General features: G+C 45.2%; 1 protein-coding gene across 7 annotated transcripts in view; it reads left to right on the top strand.

Annotated features, from left to right (window-relative positions):
• The window catches only part of Epac (Exchange protein directly activated by cAMP), a 415242-nt gene that overhangs the window by 225736 nt on the left and 169924 nt on the right, over positions 1–19582 (top strand). For all 7 annotated transcript variants that reach the window (XM_065440668.2, XM_070532230.1, XM_065440669.2 and 4 more), the window contains one exon: positions 7045–7105. In XM_065440668.2, the coding sequence (XP_065296740.1) occupies positions 7045–7105 (61 nt within the window). The remainder of the gene's footprint in view (positions 1–7044; positions 7106–19582) is intronic.

Below are 19582 nucleotides of genomic sequence, written 5' to 3' on the forward strand. Positions count from 1 at the left end.
GCCCATATTTATGTTCATTGCAGGACAAAGGCCTCTCCCTGCGATCTCCAATTACTCCTGTCTGGCGCTATCTGATTCCAACTTGCTCCTGCAAATTGCCTAATTTCGTAACCGCCACCATTGCAAGTATCGTGCCGCCCTCGATCGCGCTTCCCTTCCCTTGGCGCCCATTCTGTAACTCTAATGGTCCACCCTCTATCTACCTTATGCATTGCATGGCTCGCCAAGCTCCATATTTTAGTGCGGGAGGGCTACTAGCCTACCAAACCTGGGTTTCGTCTATGTCTGTGTGAAGCCTCTTCATACAGCCCCGAACGTTCGCGCGTTTCGCGTGTACATCCTCTACCTCATTTCTTTTTTTTTTCCTTTTCACGCATATGCGCGCTTGCGTACGTTTGAAATAAATGTGGAAATTGAAGGGGGACCGTCATCGGAAATGTCTTAACAAGAGATTCCTCACGCTCCGCGCCACGAAAACCAACGAGCTCGGCAACAGAGGCAACGGGAGCCGACCGACGAAGATGTGGCCAAGCGAATGCGACTGCAGCAACAAAACGAAAAAAAAAGAAAAGAAAGACAATTCATGGCGTTGAAACGCGCCAACAAAAACGGCCTAGCAATGCCCAACTTGGTGCAAGAATATTGCGAAAAAATGTGCTGTCGCACGATATACCGTGGCTGGCGCAGCCAAACCATTTGTAATTTTTTTTTCTGTCTTATTGTCAGCTAGATTTTTTTTATTCATCCAGTGTTCTACTGAGTGCCATATTTCGTGTCGCTATTCTTCCTTTTTACGCAAATTTGTTTCCTTTGCCAAGTGACAAGGAGTAGCCGGTGCCACCATAAAGGCGCCAACCTCTCCTAATATTCACTTCAATAAAAAAAAAATCGACTATCCCAGTTTTTTGTCTGATCCACGACGCTCTCTTCCTGTCTCCTAACGTTACGCCTAGCATTTTTCGTTCCATTACTCCTTTCGGAGTCCTTAACTTGTTCTAAGGCTTCTTTGTTAACCTCCAAGTTTCTGCACTATCAATATGTTAACAACGGTAGAATAAAATGATTGTACACTTTTCTCTTCAACGACAGTAGCAAGCTCCCACGCAGGATTTGATAATGCATGCCGTATGCACTCCAACCCATTTTTATTTTTCTGTTACTTTCGTTCTTATGATCAGGGTCCCCTGTGAGTAATGTACCTAGATAAACGTACTTCTCTTGAGACTCTAGAGGCTGACTGGCGATCCTGAATCCTTGTTTCCTTACCAGGCTTTTGAATATTATCTTTGCCTTCTGCATATTAATCTTCAACCCCACTCTTGTACTTTCTTGGTAAGGTCCTCAATCATTTGTTGTAATTCGTCCCCAGTGTTGCTGAACAAAAAAATGTCATATGAAAAATTGAATGTTGTTGAGATATTCGCCGTTGATCCGCACTTCTAAGCCTTCCCAGTCTAATAGCTTGAATACCTCTTCTAAGCATGCAGTGAATAGTACTGGAGAGATTGTGTCTCTCTGCCTGACTCCTTTCTTGATAGGTAACTTGCTACTTTTCTTGTGGGGAACCCAGGTAGCTGTGGAGTCTTTGTAGATATTTGCCAAGACATTCACTCCTTAATTACGCAGTGCATCTATGACTGCTGGTATCTCTACTGAATCCAATGCTTTTTCATAATCTATGAAAGCCATGTTGAGACGCTGATTGTACTCCGCAGGTTTTTCAATTACCTGACTGACGACATGGATTTTACCCATTGTAGAATCTGCCTTCCTGAAATCTGTATGACGAAATAGAATGCATAACGACATGTATAACGAAGGTTTAATTATGTCCCGGCTCTATCGTGATCTGTGCTTTATGCGACCTTAACAATGTAGTCTGTGTGACGAATCATTTCGGAGGTCCCAAGTAGTTCGTCACAAAGACATTCGACTGTAATCAAAGAGAATCCGTGCTCGACGTTCCCGGGTACCCTGATTAGCCCACCATGCCTGAAGCCTGAATCGTTCTGCAACTGCCGATTTTCTTTATGAAAATGTATTCTCTTTTCGATGAAACGAAAGCGAGGCTTTATCGTTTCAATCAGTTTGAATCATAAAAGAGGAGAGCTTGGTATAGCGGCCGTAAACCCGTAGCAAAAGTTCTATTTACAGTTCGTGCAACAAAAAAAGAAAAAAGTGTAAGGATGGAAATTTCTGCCGGTTGTTTGAATTTAAGCCGCTCGAAAGATCGGGGAAACGTACCAAAGAAGAAGTGAAAAAAGCTGATTCCGCCGTCGACTCTTCTTCCAGCCTGTTTGCACCGGGTGAAGCGAATGGAAACCAAACACGGGGAAACGTCAAAGGGGGCTAAATCTTTGCGGCGGCATTATTCTAAAGGGCATTAAAGCGACTATACGCGACGTCGGCGGAGAAAAGTTCTGAAGAGCGGACCCTTTGTGGCTGCAAGCCGAAACGAGAAAAAAAAAAGAAGGAAGAAAAAATGGAGGAACCGCAGGTCGTCTTCTGGTTCTTTCAACAACCGCATCGTTTTCTCTTTTTTTTTTCTCTTCCAGGGAGATTCGGTTTCCAGGCTTGCGTGTCTTCGCCTCTTTCTCACAGCATAAGATGTTTGATTATCGCTTTTCATCTCTTTCTTTCCTTCTTAATTTTTTTTCTTTCAAAATTTTTGCTCGGCGGCACCGCCTCTACTTGAAACTCGGTGGGAGAATCGGCCGGCTGCCGCTTGCTTTCCCATTGTGCGGGCAAAAAACGTGCTCCGACTTCTCCGAGCCCTGTCTTCCACGGCTGCCGAGTTTTCGCGTTCGTGATCGTGTTTGCGCGTGCGTGCGTGGGTTCGGTATCGGGAATCTTTGCTTGCGGCCGAAGCCGAGTTCGTTATGCCCTCTGCGGTTGTTCGTTATAGGGTCGGAACTGCAGGCGCTCGTCCCTCTGAAAGTCACCAAAAGCACATTACGAACTATTTTTGTCATTTACTTTTACTCTCGCGCTTGCGGCGCCGCGTAGCTGAAACGAGTGTTTTGTTTTTTGCCGCCCGTATTTTACACTCTCCGCGTTTAACTCTTGCGATGATTTATTCAAACCGAGTGCGCATGGAGAGGCGTGAATTCGTATGCAGCGGGAACGCCTATACTAGAAGAATATATATATATATATATATATATATATATATATATATATATATATATATATATATATATATATATATATATATATATATATATATATATATATTAATGAGCGAGATCGAAGCTGACAAAGAAGGAGAGGGGGTGCCGAGTGAGAGGGCCGACCACGTCGGCCATGTCCTAAGATTAAAAAAATAAATCCGATAAAAAGAAAACTAAACATCCGTATTGTTATCGCAATGTCGTCGAGCGCGCGCAGGTCTTCCTGCAGGCAGAGAATATTTATAGAATACCACCTGGGGCTCCGTTTCAATACTGATGAGTCACCGTAAAATAATTCATTCTCCATAGATAACGCTGATAACCTCGGCCGCGCTCCGCTTTTCTTTATTTATTTGTCCTCGTTGGTGTGTGTGCGTGGGTGTGTGTGTGGGCGGGGGAGGGGGATGTCGGTGTGTGTAGGTGTGTCTTCCATGATTGAAATCAGAGCGTGCTAATTAGCGAAATCTGAAGGAAACAAGTGCTGTTTGTACTCGTAGTCGCTTCTTTCTTCGCATTGTTATTGGCTAAACAGTTGTCGGGAGGAAACGTACGGAAAGCGAATGGGAAAAATGATTCTTTTACGAGGATTGTGCGGGCAGCATTCACCCGAAATGTTGGCCGTCTTGGTTCCCCAGAAAAAAATGCTCACTTTACTATTGAGATTTTTCAGTCGCGAATGTCCAGAAAAATTCCAAGTTTTTGCTCACATGTCCTTTACTCTTGCACCAACCGTGAAATTCTCTCCTGAAGGCACATAGCAACATTTTATCAGTATTAACTTTAAGGCGTTCCATCAAGTCTCTAGCTTCATTCGCTTGTCAGAAAAGTTTGATTAAGTCATTACTGGCGAACATGAAGGCCAACTTTTTCTTCTCATTTTCGCACCTAAATTTCAGCGCCGATACGCCAGAATTTTCTCACATTTGGACCCGTTTTGGTGCAAGGAAGCTCACGAAACTTTTTATAGTGAATATTTTTAGCTTCCATTGAAATACACTGGCGTCCCTGTTTACTTATGAGAAGCTAACTAACTTCATAACTTATAACGGCAGTTCCCGAATGCGCAGAATGTTTCGGCTTGCCAAGCGTTCTCTGAGTGTGGCCGTTTTGGTGTTGCAGGAGCGTAATTTCCAAGTACAGCTTTGCTTTCAGCGTAATGCGACTTAAGATATGAACGCCCTAATGAAAAATTCAGTTTCGAGAAAGAACATGTAAGCCATAAGAGGCCTTCGGAATGACACAGCGCATATTGGGTGCGAATTCAAAGTGAATGTATTCAGCACGATTAAACGAACAGTTACTGTGCATTATAGTTTGGTTGAGAGCTGTCGCTCTCGCAATTTGCTCGTTTAAATCTTATGCGTTCGTCGTACGCATTCGTATGTCTTTTGAAACAAATATAAGAAGGCAATTGTGAGACTTCACAATTCACTAGCAATCTAAGACTGTGTGCCTGCGGACGAAAAACTACAGGCAAACATTTGAAATGCATGTGATTGCTGTCGGAGATGCTTGCGCGCCAACGAAATGGGTGTTACCCATTTCAGTACACTGTAATGCTCTGCATGCCGAAACAGTCGCGACAGGTGTATCTATCTATCTATCTATCTATCTATCTATCTATCTATCTATCTATCTATCTATCTATCTATCTATCTATCTATCTATCTATCTATCTATCTATCTATCTATCTATCTATCTATCTATCTATCTATCTATCTATCTATCTATCTATCTATCTATCTATCTATCTATCTATCTATCTATCTATCTATCCATCTATCCATCCATCCATCTATCTATCTATCTATCTATCTATCTATCTATCTATCTATCTATCTATCTATCTATCTATCTATCTATCTATCTATCTATCTATCTATCTATCTATCTATCTATCTATCTATCTATCTATCTATCTAGATCTATCTATCTATCTATCTATCTATCTATCTATCTATCTATCTATCTATCTATCTATCTATCTATCTATCTATCTATCTATCTATCTATCTATCTATCTATCTATCTATCTATCTATCTATCTAATCTCGTATAAAAAAATGACTCGTGTGTGACCTACATCTTGAGACGGGTTTGTGAGGTAGAATACAACGGGCTCTTTAGGTGGTGTAACGATCTCTGCTTATAAAGTGAAATTTAAGTGCCCTCTCTGCTCTGATCGAATAGTGCTGCTCAATTCAATCAGTTCGCGCCAAAAATAGAATTCTCTCTCGTTCCTCAGAGGAATACCAACTGCAAAGACGGTCTATTCTCGGGCAACGGGTGAATGACGTTGTTAGCTCAGCAGTATTTCTTTTATCGTCAACTCCGCCCGTTCGCGTATTCTCGCCTCTACCCCTTCGTCAAGGCCTTCAAGGAATGTGTGGAATGTTGTTTTTTTTTTCTCCTTTTCACTCATAACTTATTTTTATATAGAGCGTTGAGGGTACTCGGGGCTTTTCCTTTTCTTTTTTTTTTCTCTCCTCGGCTGCTCTGCTTTCCAGTTTTGGGGGAGGAAAACCAAATCAAAGAAAACGTACTGTCTGACGGTAGCAGAGTGAATAGTATACAATGACTTTTTTTTTTTGCGGTAGGTATTTGTACGTAGTGCTTTCGCTTTTGTTTTTATCTCTGCGCGTTAGTATGCAAATTAACTCTTGCCATTTTTTTCAACATCTCCCTTGGTGCAATCTTGGCTAAATATACAGGTTGTTATATACGTGCATGATTTTTTTCGCATGAGAATGCTTTGTACGGTAAAATTTTATTATAAAGTTCTGTGCATGTGTACAGTAGAACACGAACGTAACACACCCAGATAAAGCGAATTATCATCTGCATCGAACACGCGAGGCTTACTGACCGATGCTCGCGTAAAATAACTCCCTCATAACGAACTGAACATTAGATACATCTAAATCGGAGTGTCTGCTGTGTGCAGCGGGGTGTCTCCCGACGCATCAGCATGCGCACTTTGTGCGGTGAATGCGGTGCACCGGTACAGTGCCGACATTGAAGGAAACGGGACGTAGCTGGTCCGCGGAAACTAGCGCGTCGAAAACGTCATTTTAAGTGACTCCGAGAAACAGTTCAAGGTACAGAAGAAGTTCCTGCTTAATGCGTGTAGTTCTGTTTGCGATTACTCCCTAATTGTTTTCGCCATTGGAGATAAGAAATCTGTTTATAACGAGCGGATCACGAAATTTCGCTTGAGTTCGTTATATGCGAGTCTGGGTATACAGAAGTACCATGACATATTCAACTGTTCTCGCCAAACAAGCCCATTCGTTATAACCGGGTTCAATTTATTAGTGACCGGAATGGCCTCGGTCGTATGGTCGTGCTGATTTTGACTGTTCATTAACGTGGTCGTCTATGTGTACATCTCGTGAGGAAAATGACATGGCTGGTGTGTGTCAGATGTGTCTTTCGGTTGTCCTTGTTCAGCTTGTGCTACAACAAAATAATATATGCCGTACCAGTAAGCCCCTATAGCTTTCCTCGTTGAGAGACAGAGAGAGAGAGAGATGGAAATGATAGCGGAGGGGGTATAAGCGGAAAAGAAGATTCTGGTTTCCTACACTACACTGGGCAAATGGTAAGGGGGCAAAGAGAGGCGGGGAGAACAGCAGAGAAAGAAAACAAAGACGGGAACAAAAATAGAGGGAGCGGGGAACGTCCGTAAATGTCAGAGTCTACCAGAAGCTAGTCTTTGAGAGAGCTTACATATACCGTATTGTATTCTATTTCTGTGACTGTTACTATCGGGCCCAATCAAACGGCCATTCCGAGCGCTTGCTCTGCATCGCTGCGATCTTTGAAGAAAGGCATAGCTTGCAACGTGCTCACTTGTCGTCTTCTTCTGTGCAGCGGAACCGGCACCTCATGGAGGACATCGTGTCCCCGCTGAGCACCCTTCGCACCATATCAGGTGAGTGGCACGACCACTTCACTGAGCCCAGAGCTCTCGCGCTAACGGTGCGGTGCCTCGAACATGCATCTGATCTTCGCACCGCGTTGTTCAAGTTCCCTGCACGGACAGTCAGCGCTGAAACTTCGTGCGCCAAGAGCAGTGCCGCATCACATATACGAGGGAGCAGACGCGACAGTCTTTTTTTTTTAGTACTACGCGTTGCGATTTCCGCTACTGGCAATTTCATCGCTTTTTCATGAGTCACTCGTGTCGAGCTTCTGACCTGGGCCAGTATTTTGTAGCGATGCCTTTTCCGATTCTATGCTTTTTCAGCCTTTTCGCGCTTGGCCAGCGGTCAGAGCGACGGTCTGCCCACATTATCAACGGGATCAGGCGGCCGTGTGTGGTGGATGATAAGAATAGCATAGACTAAGGCATAAGGCATCGCTACAAAATAGCGGCCCTGACTGAGCACCGGCGTGACAGAACGTACAGAGCGCATGCGCTTCCGGAGACGAATATGACTGAGGACAGAGCTTGGCTATCCGGACGCATCGGGCTAAAGCAAACGTTGATTCAGCTGCGCCTCTCTTGTCGTTGAGGTGTCATTTTTGTGGCGTCCCTATCCGAGGGGCTCAAAACTTTTTTTTTTTAATCTCCACACCCAAAGCGTCGTAGCGTCTCCTGACCCGCGCTGCTTCCCAATATGGTCTAAGAGGCGCTATTTTCAGCCGTATAGACGTACACCACAGAGCCCTTTATTAAATCGTCGGATTTTAATTTGAAAGCGCGCATTAGAATATTCGCATCGGATGAATCCGGTGTTTCGCAATGTTGCCAGTTTATAAATGCCGCCGTGGCGTTCTAGTACCATGCACAGAAAACGCACGTGGCAATTCCCCTTTCCTTTAACAATCGTAGGGATGCCACGGCTTTTTGTGCGACTTAATATGGTCTAGCCGATTGAAATCGCTAGCGGGCATGTTGAAAGACGCCGTTCTTCGATTGCAAAAAAAAATTATAATAAATAAAGAAGGGTAAATACGAATGAATAGAGATAACTGCATTTCATTTTCTTTTGGAGCTTTATAAATAACTCCAGACTGCATGCATTAAACTAGAAAAAGGTGAGTTAGCCCTCGGGTGAATGGTCGTGGGTGGCTCCGAGGAGACAGAGCTCGCGATGCAAGGTGCCGAAGTGCGAACTCCTTTCCAGAAATGTACTAGACGGGCCGGCGTCGTGTTCTTGCCTAGAGCTGCTAAGATTATCGATCTCGACTGGCGTCCATTATGGGAACGCAGCTCCAGGTGTACAATCATTCCGTCGGCCCGTTTCTGTGCCCGTGTAGCTCGCAGCGATGGAATCGAATAACGAGCGACGTCACTTCCACGCGCAGTTTCCGCAGAGGATTCAGGAAGGCACGTGGGAATGACAGCGTCGGGACGCCGATGCCGACGTTTCCGTTCGTTTCCCATTATAATCGCAGCCAGCTTGGCGTGGAACCTTCCTCGGCGTGTTTGGTTCAATGTTATTTTGGCCGCATAGAGCCCTGCAGCCCCTCTCTCACCCCCTTTCCTCGCTTTATTTATTTTATTTTTTATTATTTATTTATTTTTCTATTTTTGGGCATCTCGTATACGGGCCTGTCCGCGTCCGCCCCTTTGTTTTCCACTGTATTTCCTTTTCATTTTTATTGCATTTTTGTTGCCGTGCCATGTATCCTCCGCGCGTGCCGGCGTCTGAATTTAGCCCATTGAATATTTAAAGCAGATGTGCACTCTTAGTTTTGTCAGACGCGACAGGCTCCACGTGTCTCCCTTGTTGTATTCTTTCAGACGCGATGCGTTTGCTTTTAACGCCAGGTGAATGGCTGAAGTTATGTCCGGTGCTCTGTTCTTTCTTTCTTTCTTTCTTGCTTGCTTGCTTGCTTGCTTGCTTGCTTGCTTGCTTGCTTCATTGCGTTGTAGTGGAAGTTTGACCTTTACACGTATGGCATTTGTCAGACTGCTGCTTTAAAGTATAAAGTTCCTTGCATAGCCTAGGTGTACTGTATAGCGTACAGGCGCCCACTGTAACACAAGAAGGCAGCGCGGATGGTGACATCTCGTCGCGCTGTGTTTAACCAAGGCGCGCAGAACGTTTTTTGCAATAACCGCATGCATGTTTCGGTGGCGTGTCAGTGTAAGCCTGTCGGCAGCGACGTGCAGGGCGCTCTAAAAAAAATGTGCCTCCAGCGCTTCACGGTTGGATACGGCTTCGGCCTTGGATACGGCTTCTTGTTTTGAAAGAGACTAGGAAGAAAGAAAAGATAAAGGCAGGGATGGTAACCAGAACGAATAAACCACTTTTCTACCCTTCATCGGGTGGGAGAGTGTGGGAGATAAGAAAGAAATAGAGACTGTGTACATGTAGACGACCACAGCCGTTAACAGTTACGTAGGCTTGTTGTTCCTAGGAACTGTAACAACGCATTCGTAGACCACTGCTGCCACTGTTTATGAGGGCGGTATTTCAAAATGATTTGTGCTGACAAACACATGATAGGAGCCAGCACAGTCGCGAGTGATCGTCTCCGTACATTGTGTCGAGGACAGTCACACAAGTCAAGGGTCTTCTCACGGCCAAGGATATCACAACAGTTTTCAGGTAATGACAAAGCTGTAACAAACATCGCTGCAACGTTCCGGCGATTTCGACACCTTGACACGCGCGTGACTTCTTCTATAGAATAGTAGTTGTGTAATTTTACAACAACAGCAGCAACAAATAACAACTAGGCACATCGTTCGAAGTCTAAGAGACGCAGAGTGGGCTATACAAGGGCGTTCTTGCATACCGTTTCCATATTGTTCTTTCTTTCCTCTTTCCCTTCTATCTTCAGTTCTCATATTTCTATCCCCTCCTCCTGAGAGAAGGCAGGCGTTGCGCCCCTTTCGGTGGCAACTGCAAACCTGCTTATTCTCTACTTCTTTTTCTTATCTCTCCAGTGCTTATGTGTTTTCAAACCGAATAATAATGACGGGAGCGCAGTAAGCGCGAACAGCGATCGAACCGAAGGCCTTGTGTTTTTAACACTGTAGGGCCATAGACGATTAGTAACCACCGCAGCTTGTGCGTTAACAGCTCACGCGGGTCCACACGCTAAAACATTTCTAAGGTCGTTTTCTCCCAACAACTCGTGGGTTTGTCGAGCGCAGTGCGCGCACGCTGAGTGGCAAAGCCAACGGAAGAGGATGGGATAAAAAATTATACGGCGGATCCCACGCACTGTGGGCATCGATATAAGCGAACCCTTGTATGGTGTTTGTATTTGATTGACGTGGCAGACCTGTTAAACTTTTAATTGAAGTATATGGCTGTACGTAAGTCAATTAATTTTACAATTGTATGTATAGATTGTATACATACATTCGTGGTCAGCGCCACATTTCGCTGCGTAGCGAAGGCGCTTCTCGTCCGTGTGACGGTTCTTTCAGGCCTGGGTGTCCTCCTGGCTGAGGGCACGCTTTAGAGCCATTTTGATGTCGCCTGTTTATGTGCTCCTTATATATACGTGGCCAGCACGTTGTTGAGACGCCAGCTCCAAGTGCTCTCTTCAGGCTATGGACGATTGTAATGTTTACACTACCACAGCCCAGCACGCGACTTACACAGCCCAGCACCTCCATTTTTGTCGCATAGGAAAGCGAGCACAGCCCGTTCCACACGCACAAACCGTGAAACGCTGCCGCGGTGGCGCCTGCCGGGATTCGAGGACGCGAGTGCCATCTGGTGGTGTGGCAACAAACCCAGCAGCGCATGTGAGCTGGGCCACATAAGACCACAGCAGCAGCAGCAGCAGCAGCAGCAGCAGCAGCGCCCGAAAAGTCGGGAGAATAGGCAAAGAAGGCTTCGCTTTAAAAGAATGGCGCGCCTCTCGTGAGCGCTACTTTCGTATCGCGTAGTTTCCCAGCGCATAGACAGAATACGCATGTCGCTACCGCGAGGTGTCGTGCTGAACTATTCATCTTCTACGAGTAACTACTCAAGAGAAAAGAAACAATTTATGATAACTCAAAGGGAAGCACGAGAGCAGGGTGCCTTAGAATACCCACATATAAAGCGAGATGCAACAAGAAAGAAGAAACATGTGCTTCTTCTTCGTTAAAGGTCTTTAAGCTAAGCAAACGAGGGAACATGTTTTATTGGAATGTCAAGATATTTGCCCAGCGGTCGAGTTAGGCACCTCTGGCCTCAGTGAAGCCTTTCGGTCCAGCAAGCGCAGGGGGAAAGTAAACATGCCCGCATTAAAGATTAGTAAGAGGTGATTGGAAGACTGGTGAAAGAAGCAAACAATGCAGGCGTACAAAAACAACGTTCACCGTAGGGGTTCAGAAAGTTTGGTTATAGGAATTCATCGTGCGTTTCCTCTTCCTTTCCTTTCTTTATTTAACATAGGTAGGATATTAGGCAATATAATAGCTTGGTGGTGCAGCCCACCACCCCGTTCCAAAGGTGACGCTCATTGCATCCATCCATCCATCCACGAAAAACTGAAATCATCCCAGAATGTGATCTGCTTAGGTGGTAGATATTATTATTATTATTATTATTATTATTATTATTATTATTGTTATTATTATTATTGTTGTTGTTGTTGTTGTTGTTGTTGTTGTCGTTGTTGTTGTTGTTTGAAAATTTATGTACAATTGACAAGGAGAAAAAGATTGCTGCAGGTATCACTAATAAAAGGCTGTTCAAAATAGGAGAAATGATGTCAGAAGTGTGATAACTTGCCAACAAAGAAATAAGTATTTACGCCATTCATGGCATAGACAAGCCAGTTACGTTTAGAAAAGTAAGGCGGGTGCGATTAGGCCTGGTTGCGTCGAGACCAGAAATATATCGCGCCATTGCTCAAAACATCACGCCAGTTGTAATTCTACGGCACCTCACGCAGAGGTATGTTGCCCTTTAAATTCAAACTGTCTTCTTCTTTTTTTTTTATTTCAACTTCGCCATCGGAAACGCGTTGAACCATCCCCGCTGCCGTCGCGCAGCTGACGCCATCCTGGGAATTAAAAGCTACATAGTCGTGCACTTCCGTGCTGCCTCCTTTCTTATTTTCCTTGCATTTCTTTTTCGCCACTGAGCACGTGAACGCGCTTGACGAAAGTAAGCGCCCTGGCATTTTGTTCAAGGGTCTGCCTTATACTAAAAAAAAAAAAAGATCGCGGTCACTAAAGTATTCTTACGCGATTCGAATGCGAAAGCGTTACGGCTTCTCTAATTAATTGCGTACGTCCACGATACGTGACGTCATACGTTCTCCCATGTGTCCTTCATGGCTCTAGGCCTTAATCCACCTTGTTCTAATTTGTATCAACGTTAATAAACCGTAATTCACTCCATCGTCGCAGCCTGATGGCTCGGAGGTGACGTGTACAATGACGTGCGCAGTACAGGCCTACCTTTAGCCAGCCAGAACCGCGCAGTCGCCGTGGCGTCTGGCTGGCTACAGAAAAAAAATTGCCTTTTAATGCTGCCAATTTTAATATGTCGTGCCAGCAATATCCTGGTTGACATGTTTTATATTTTGTGTATTGTTTGCGTATGATGTAAAAGCAGGCAATAAAGAAAGAAAATGTCGCCGTAGCGTCGGAGAAGCGTGGTCGTCGCGCGCTTTTGAGATCCGTATTCGATTCCGACCAAGACCAAAATGTACCAAGTTTCGTTTTCAAAACCATTAATTTACTTCGATTACAGGAACTTCCATGAGAAATTCGACGTCAATGCGAGAAATGTTTTCTTACCCGATTTTACTCTTTGCGCCGTCGGCCATATTTTTTCTACTATCGCTTGGTCACGCCGGATTTTCTGCCTCGGGGGACGTGTCACGCTTCCGCATTAATAACACCCTTGAGTTGTATCCTGACGCCATAGTGTGGAGAGAACACGATGAGAACAGAAACAAAGGCGAGAGAGGGAGGGGATTTCGCGTATAGTTCGCTTAAACTCCCGTCCGTTCTTATGCGGCTCGAAGTGAGAAGCCTGCGTAAGAGGCCTTAGTTCTATAACAGCCGCGCGTTAAACAAAAGTCTGTTCATTCTCGCTCAAACATGAACGCGCTTTAGACATTTTCCAGAATACCTTAGAAAAACTGAAATCACGCTTCTAGATATTTTTGCATTTGTTTTGTTGACTTCTGCTGTTTAAGAACATGGAAGTGACAGTGCAAAGGTGAACGTGCTTTGTGTACGCTGTCACGTGGGCCAGCATGTGGCGGCCCTTTACCGGACTCGATCCCCGGACTATGCGTTTACTTGACTACGACGACACATTTCACTCGCATGCAGATAGGTGGCATGATAGTGTGCTGAGGTGCGATCTTGTACGCGTTCCAAAATAGAACGAAGGCGGTTCGTTCTTTACGTCACGAAATAGGCGGTATGTTCCGTTCCGTTCGTCCGATAGCAGACGACACGAAATGATTGACAGCAGATATCACGTCACAATTGACGTCATGGCGTTCGACACAGTTCAAATTGACGAATCGTATTTGGCTCGGTGGAACGAACCGCCTCCGTGCTATATTGGAAAGCGTACAAGGTCGCACCCCTGATGCATTGAATCTTATTCCTTTGCTTGCTTGTTTGCTTGCTTGCTTGCTTGCTTAATTTTTTTGGTTACGCGTTCTTAGCCCATAATGTGATTTCACATGCGCTTCTCATTCCACCACAGATAGACACGCTATACCGACTATAGGAACAATGGGCCTTTCTTAAATTACAAATTGTTGCGTGTGCACCAACCGCATTACTAACAGTGCGCAGGCGGAGTAATGTTTTCATTAGATTCCCGGGCTTAATTGTCGGCCTCGGGCCTTGAACCTAATTCAGAAGCTTTTTTTTTCCTCGCAGCATTATGTACCTACGGAATGCGTATCGATCGGACGGCGCATGCGTGAACTCGGAACTAATCGGTGCGCGCTGTGTGCAAAGAATGGGACGTTTTGATTCTCCGCCGGTCTTGCAGAAATGAGCCGCCATGCTTACGAAAGCGTGCAGGAACAATGCGACCGTTCATGGAAAGGGACGACGGCTTCTTTGATGTGGAAGCGCTTCGGTGAATGCCTTTTTCCTTCTTCTTCATCTCTGAAGGCATGCCGAATTCACTAATTAATTCCTGAGTGGACAATAAAGCAATTGGGATCACTCGCGCTTTGTCGCACGCAACTTGAACAACCCCAGTCGGGACCCTCTAGTCACAAAAAAAGGTTTTACCATCAGCATCGTCTTTTTTTTTCTTTTATTGAACAACACACGCGTTTTATGTCGTAACAGAGGTCGCTCGCTTCAAGGGAGCAACGAAAGAGCGTATTATTATAGAAGCGAGTATTTTACTTTTATAGTCGCTGTTGCGCACACGCACAAGAAAAGCAAGCGAAATAAATAAATAAATAAATAGCTCTAGCTATATTCCTAAGGAGGGAATGTGATATTTATTCGTCTCTGGACTAAAAGAAAGTCACAAGAACAATAAAGGTCACACCGCAGGAATACGCAGTTTTATACGGATTCGTCGTACAGATATATTGTAGCTCTCTCTCTCTCTCTCTCTATATATATATATATATATATATATATTTATATATTGTGTGTGTGTGTGTGTGTGTGTGTGTGTGTGTGTGTGTGTGTGTGTGTGTGTGTGTGTGTGTGTGTGTGTGTGTGTGTGTGTGTGGATGGGGTTAACTATACCTCACTTTATTGCGTGGGAGAAAACGGGGCGGAGGAGCGCGGATTGCAGGGATATTATCTCCAGCGGGGAGAGCTTAAGCACCACAAAAAATAAAATGAAAACTTGGACGACGCTTTAGCTTCGCATTTAAGAGTGGAAGGCGATTTAATTCAAAGATCCCCGAGTACTTCTCACGTTTCCCAGCAATTGCAGCTTATGTAACCGTAATGTTTACCAGGAAACGCTGGTTGCGAACGCTCTGCACGAAGGCGAGCTTCCTGGTACAAACGCGGCCTTTTGCGTGAGCCGATTCCGGAGGTTGTTTACAGCCGCGCCAGTAAGATTACATGATTTTGAGGTTTCTGTTGTTGTTTCGCGCTTTTAATATTTAATTCTGAGAATATCTAACATAGAAGGCATGCGCTGTGGCTGTTTTGTTTCATGACATTGGTTTGCGGGCTGTCTTTTTCCAAATTCCGATGGATAAGTTTGTCAAGAATGTAAGACAGGGTATGAGGAACTTTAGTGATGGAATGGTGTGGCAATATAACCAGCACATACCTCGTGTCATATAGCAAGGCGTGGCATATACATGTACTTAAAATATATACGATAATTTTTGCTCGCGGACAACTCCGCCGACGCAGATGCCGACAACGGATTTTCTGTGACACGAGGTCGTTAACGCTGTCGCGTTAAAACTCGAGAAGCCCTCTGGCATAGGGCCGTCGGCACCATCCAGAAAGGCACGAGCTAGTCGAGCGAGCACTTCGTGACCTGTACGTTACAGCGAGTGATTCTGTTCGCCCACCGTGCAAGTAGCTGCCTCGTGCTGAGTACGGCAAGTCTATCCGCACGCAGCACGCAATAAACAGTAAGTTGACGGTTATTCCCCTTGTGCATTGCGGGGTGAGTGCGCGCGCTATTGATATTTTACTTGAGGCACTGTTCGCAAAAATATAGAAACAGCGATTGCACAAGGAAAGAAAGGATCAACAAAGATCGAATGAAGAACTAAAATACAAACAAACAAATGAATGAATGAATGAATGAATGAATGAATGAATGAATGAATGAATGAATGAATGAATGAATGAATGAATGAATGAATGAATCTTAGCCAATTCCGTTCTCAAGACATAGGCGGAGAGACTGTTAAAATCGATGGCGAATACTCTGAAAGAACCACAGTAGTAAACAGATTGGACAGAAGACGAAGCCGTAAACATCGGTGCCTCTAGGCTATGAACTAAGAAACGCACAAAAGGAGACAAAAAAAATAAGGGGAAAAAAGAAAGCACAGGAGCACAGGCCTGAAGAAAAGCGCAAGGTCGGAACATTTAGTAGCTGTTCCCTGCTTTGCCCGAATCACCCGGAAATGAGACTCGAGGAGCAACTCTGGCAGGAACATTTCACGGCGCTCCTTTTAATCAAGCGGTTCGCACCTCTTATTGCAGGTGCTCGTATGTGTAGTATCCTCTGCTGCAGTATAATGGTTTCCTCGCGAGCGCAACCTTGCTAATGCTGTCGTTTTCTTCCCCGCGGTGAACACATGTTCCAGTAGCGCGTTTTCCGAGGCCGTGTCACGTGATGCGCCGCGCTGCTCCTCGATTCTCCGTTCAGGTGTTTCGCTAAAGAGGTAGCGTTGTAAAACGAAGAATTTAGGATTAGAACACCGGCAAAGAAAACCTGCTTAAAACGTGCGATCTCCTGTAGAGCATGCCGTCAGATTAAACGACAACACCGCAGTCGCGAAGGGCGTGGACCACATCGGCAAATATTTCCTTTTGCATAAAACAAACCTCTTTGGTTTTGGAAGACGTACAAAAGCCGAGCTAGCTCTTACACGGCGCCGTAGCTTGAAAAATAAAACTCCGAGAGCTGGAGGAACGAGAAGGGGAACCAAGGCATGTTCATGTCAAGTAATGTGACCGATACCTCATGCCTGTTCAGTGTCGTTGAAGGTACTGAACACGACGAATAGGCAAGGGGATCGCGGAAGATTTTATCTGAGTCAATTTTATCAAGTACCCGTGCCACGAGCATTTAGCACTTCGGATAAGCGGTGCGTTGGTTAAAGTTTGCGCTTAATTGGTCATTTAACGCAAATGTATCAGCGCTGCCATTTAGCTTGGTTTGGCAAAGGTGATGACGTCGGTGCATGACGCCATGATTTCTCAGCTTAGCACGGGCTTTCGTAAACGTTGACGTAGTTCCCGGTTCAATGTTCTTCGCACAAATGGTGCTTCTCGGAAAATAAACGAACCGTTACCGCGATAAGGTTAAGGGCCCCGTGTGGCAGAAAATAGAAAGTTTTCGAATAGCGTTTGTCGCCTTACGTACGTTAAACGTAGGCACCTTTGCCGGACGTTGCGGTGCGTGCACTTTCAAGTCTTTTAGTTTACCTCACGGAAACACAAACCGAGAGAAAACGTTATAAAACGGGGCGCCGTCTGGTGCCTCGTGCCAAACCTGTCCAAGCCAAGACGGTTCGTTAGCAAACATCCTGCTGTTGCTATGTGGACGCGTCTTGTTAGGCGTACGGGCGCCAGAATCGCCGAACGATCTCAGAAAATGGACGTGCTATGCGCTTATATAACTAACCTTTCAGGTGAGTTTAGAGAGAGCGAAAGCTCAGTACAATAGTTACTGGCGATCAACGCGAGTGAGAGCGTAGTCATCGCGAGAATTCACGCCGAAGCGGGAGCCATGGGTGCCGCCATGTTCGACAACGCTATTTCTTGGCGTCCGTAAACATTACGACGTTAAACTCGCCAAATAACGTACGTTATCATAGCGCGCGTAAGACGCAGAAACCCAAGAACGTCCCGAGCATGCGCATTGAGGACGGCGTTATTTCTTTCCGTGCGTAATGCTTTTACGTTCTTTTGCGAACGCTAAACTAAAACTGTCTAATACGATATCGGCGTCAGGCGCTGGTGACTGCGCCGGCGTTGGCGTATCTTGAGCGAAAGTTGCCGTATATGTATTTACGTATATGTATCTGCCACGCCTTGCTACATATGCTTGCTATATGACATGCAGTACATCCACATTATATTTCCACGCCATGCTACCACTACAGTTGCTCATACCTTGTCTTACATACTTGACAGTGTTGTTCCTCGGAAATTTGAGAATGACAACCCACAAACAAATGTCGTGAGACAAAGCGTTGACAGCGCATGCCTTTTATGTTAAATATTCTCAGACTGAAATATTAAAAGTGCCAAACAATAACACAATCCTCAAAATGTAACTATTGGCGCGGCATTGTACAGCCTCCGGGATCGGCCCGCGCAAGAGGCCGCGTTTCTACCAGAAAGCTCGCCTTCGTGCATTCGCGCGTTCGCCGCCAGCGTTTCCCGGTAAACATTACGGTTACATAAGCTGCAGTTGCCGGGAAGCGTGAGAAGCAGCCAGAGATCTTTCAATGCTACAGCGTTCCAATCTTAAACGGCGAAGTTTAAGCGTCCTCAAGTTTTTTTTTTTTTTTTCGCGAAGCATGGTATTTATTCTATACGTTGACATAATCTCGCCCGGGTGAGGTGGGCCTTCACCGCAGGAATCAGGAAGCGACGACGAAGCCGGGCATAGAGAGGATGATAAAACATAGAAAAGGTTGCGTTCACTTCATTGGTACATGGATGTGACTCTCATGTGAGCCTCGAGCGGTTTTTTTAATACATGGGCCAGCACGGCATTAAATAACATCTGGTGGTCCTGTCGTCGTCGCCATCTTCCTCCGGAGCCTGTCCTTCCCTTTGCCCATCCTCCATCTGAGCTCGGGGAAAAGCGGTGACGTCGTCTTGGCGTTTGGTTCCTGCTTCTATCCTTTTGTATCAGCTCGTGGAGAACGAGGTGGCGTCGATTCGGAGAAGAGGGCAGTTATGTTCACGTGGGGAAGCCCGTTTGAATGCTTCTCACACCTGACAGGTCGGTCATAACAACGTATAACGATTGGGATTCACATGACAACGATGCAGAGGTAGAGCTCGCTATGCTGCGCAATCCGCATCTGTGCCCTCTGACTCAGTAACGCAAGACCTCTAAAACCGAAGCTGGTGTCGATCGCATTATTTGAACGGCCACCTGGTTCCGCTGCTCCCAATTCCTATTCGTATGTGTCGCTTTCGCCGAAACCAAATTCGCATGATCTACGCTGAGATTACGCGAGCAAAGGAGACGCGTTTGTCGCGCTAGCGCCATTTTAATTTAGTTGTCGGTCGCATTGCTGTATTGACAAAAACGCCGATTCCGCTTTCGTCAAAGTGATTGGTCGTATCAGCGTGTTGGCACCATTCAGGAACCCAGAAGTCAGCAGCGAAACGCGCAATAAACAAAACGTAAACATTACGTCATACCACCTAAGGTTTTCGATTAAGGAAAATTACAAATCAACATGTCAGAAGTTAATAATCCAACATCTGGGAAGTGGAAGATTATATTGAAATCAGCAATAAAGATTCTTTTTCGAAATGCACAAGTACAGAAACAACAGACATTGAATAGGAGTAAAATTGTTGCATAACATCAAGAGTGAGCATTCCAACACAAACAAAATGAATTTATAAACGATAATCCAGGAATATAAAGCGAGAAGACCAATGGAACATAGGTACTTAGTAATATATATATATATATATATATATTTCCCACTAGCAATTTTAGTACGAACTCTTACGTGCATGTCATGGCGTCTGTAAGGCTGCACAATATAAGCTGTGGCAGTGTAAGCAGGTGTGCACCTCAATATTAGACTCGTCTCGACCAAGTAC

Source organism: Dermacentor albipictus, chromosome 1 (assembly GCF_038994185.2).
Source record: "Dermacentor albipictus isolate Rhodes 1998 colony chromosome 1, USDA_Dalb.pri_finalv2, whole genome shotgun sequence".
NCBI classification, from domain to species: domain Eukaryota; kingdom Metazoa; phylum Arthropoda; class Arachnida; order Ixodida; family Ixodidae; genus Dermacentor; species Dermacentor albipictus.